The sequence below is a fragment of the Seriola lalandi genome, unplaced genomic scaffold, assembly GCF_002814215.2.
Source record: "Seriola lalandi dorsalis isolate HSWRI2012SDOR001 ecotype SW California unplaced genomic scaffold, Sedor1 jcf7180001956824, whole genome shotgun sequence".
NCBI lineage: Eukaryota > Metazoa > Chordata > Actinopteri > Carangiformes > Carangidae > Seriola > Seriola lalandi.
The window spans coordinates 1-1,900 of NW_019427493.1; the positions used below are offsets into that span (position 1 = coordinate 1).

Consider the following 1,900-nt stretch of genomic DNA (forward strand, 5'->3'; position numbering starts at 1 on the left):
AATTTCAACAAATAAGACTGGCAGGTGGAACTCGCAGATATGCAGAAAACAATGCTAGAACACCTTTTTTTAAAGGATCATTCTGTTTTTGTTCTACTTTTTTCTTATTGTCAACAAATCCCCCCAAAAAAGACTAAAACCAATTATTTGTTTGTTCATCTCTCAAGACTTTCTGACTTCCTTTACGCTGTGTTTGTTCCACTGGTACCTAATGAAGATGTAAATCTTTAAAAACAGGTCACAAATACAATGTTTCATTTATTTAAAAAGGCTAAGTCATTTCCCGAAACAGCTGGGTACTGCAGTTTTTAGCTAAAGTTACTGTGACAGGAATAAAATAGTGCATTTGCTGGGGCTATTTTCAGTGGTGGATCAATACACAGTTGTTGCTATAGTGAGTATTATGGCAGCAGGACTGTGTGTGTGGGACACAGTGACTTCTATTGGTGTTTTTAATAGTTGTTGGAGAACAATGGAGCTCATGGCCTGACATGAGGTTGTTCACTCTGTATTTCTTTAAACTTTATTGATCACTAAAAGTTTTTGGCAATCTGTTAATTTTGTTCTATTTCCCCTTCAAAAGGAAGAAATGTCTGCTGTTGAACAACATTTTCCTCATGAGTGGTTCACTCTTAGCTTTGACGAGCAGAGCTGCCAAGTCTTTTGAAATGATCATTATCTCACGGGTCCTTGTTGGAATAAATGCTGGTATGTTTGTTATGTCAGTAGATATACTTCATGTGTTTTCCCTCTGACACTAAATTAAACATTAAACTCTGATTTACTCCTTAAATTATATATTGATCCTGCCTTCAGCAGACTGAATAGAACTGAACTAAACTGAGACATTTAAGCAACAATAGAGACATGGAAACATAAAAGGTAAAGACACTGTTTGTTTTGCAGGAATCAGCATGAATGTGCAACCCATGTACTTTGGAGAGAGTGCGCCAAAGCACTTACGGGGGGCTATCTCATTGTCATCAGCTGTTTTTACAGCATTTGGTGTAGTGTTAGGACAAGTGGTCGGACTCAGGTATGAGCTGTATGAAATAAAAATGTGTGCCGCAGGTTTCAAAGATATCTACAGTAACACTCTGGTTCTTTTATTTATAGAGAGATTTTGGGCAGTGAATCGTGTTGGCAATACCTTCTTGCCAGTAACGCGATTCCTGGCGTCATTCAGCTGCTGACCCTGCCGTGGTTCCCAGAAAGCCCCAGATACCTCCTCATTGACAGGGGGGACAAAGAGGCTTGTATTAACGGTAGGTACTGTGATATGTCGACCAATTTTAATGTACTTGTACTTTACTTGAGTATTTCCATTTTATCCACTCCTCAACATCTCAGAGAGAAATAATGTACATTTTATCTTTCTTCCACCACCATCAAACTAGCAAAAATAACAAGAAATATTTCTTATATATATGAAAAAATTGTGAAATAATATGTTACATCAGAACGTTCTCAGGTTGTAAAGTTGTGGTTTTCGTCCTGGTCAGCTCTGAGACGTCTGCGTGGCTGTGAGGTCCTGGGCAGCGAGCTCGATGAGATTCTGCAGGAACAGGCTGAAACCAAAGGCATGAGGCCCAGCCGACCCTGGGAGCTCTTTACTGACCGCTCTGTTCGCTGGCAGCTCATCACCGTCATGATCATCAGCAGTGCCATGCAGCTCTGTGGCAATGACTCGGTAAGAAGAACAGGCAGTAATGTCACAATCAGAGAGATTTTTTACAGTATATGTTGTGTTTCTGAAGCTGTTGAGGGGTCTCTCTATTGAAAATAATCTTATGTAACCCAGGAGGATCGGTGTTACTGATATTGCTCTACAGTAACAGTATCAGATGTTCTTTTGGCCACAGTTTCCTCCTGCTACATCCAACAGTTGATTAGAAATTTG

General features: G+C 39.8%; 1 protein-coding gene across 1 annotated transcript; it reads left to right on the forward strand.

Moving 5' to 3' along the window:
• Positions 1-583: 583 nt before the first annotated feature.
• LOC111649837 (solute carrier family 2, facilitated glucose transporter member 11-like) lies at positions 584-1,690 on the forward strand (the record flags this gene model as incomplete). The annotated part of the gene is made up of 4 exons (XM_023399566.1): positions 584-708; positions 907-1,036; positions 1,117-1,265; positions 1,503-1,690. Coding segments are annotated over 4 exons (592 nt in total), but the record flags the coding sequence as incomplete, so codon positions are not given.
• Positions 1,691-1,900: the final 210 nt, after the last annotated feature.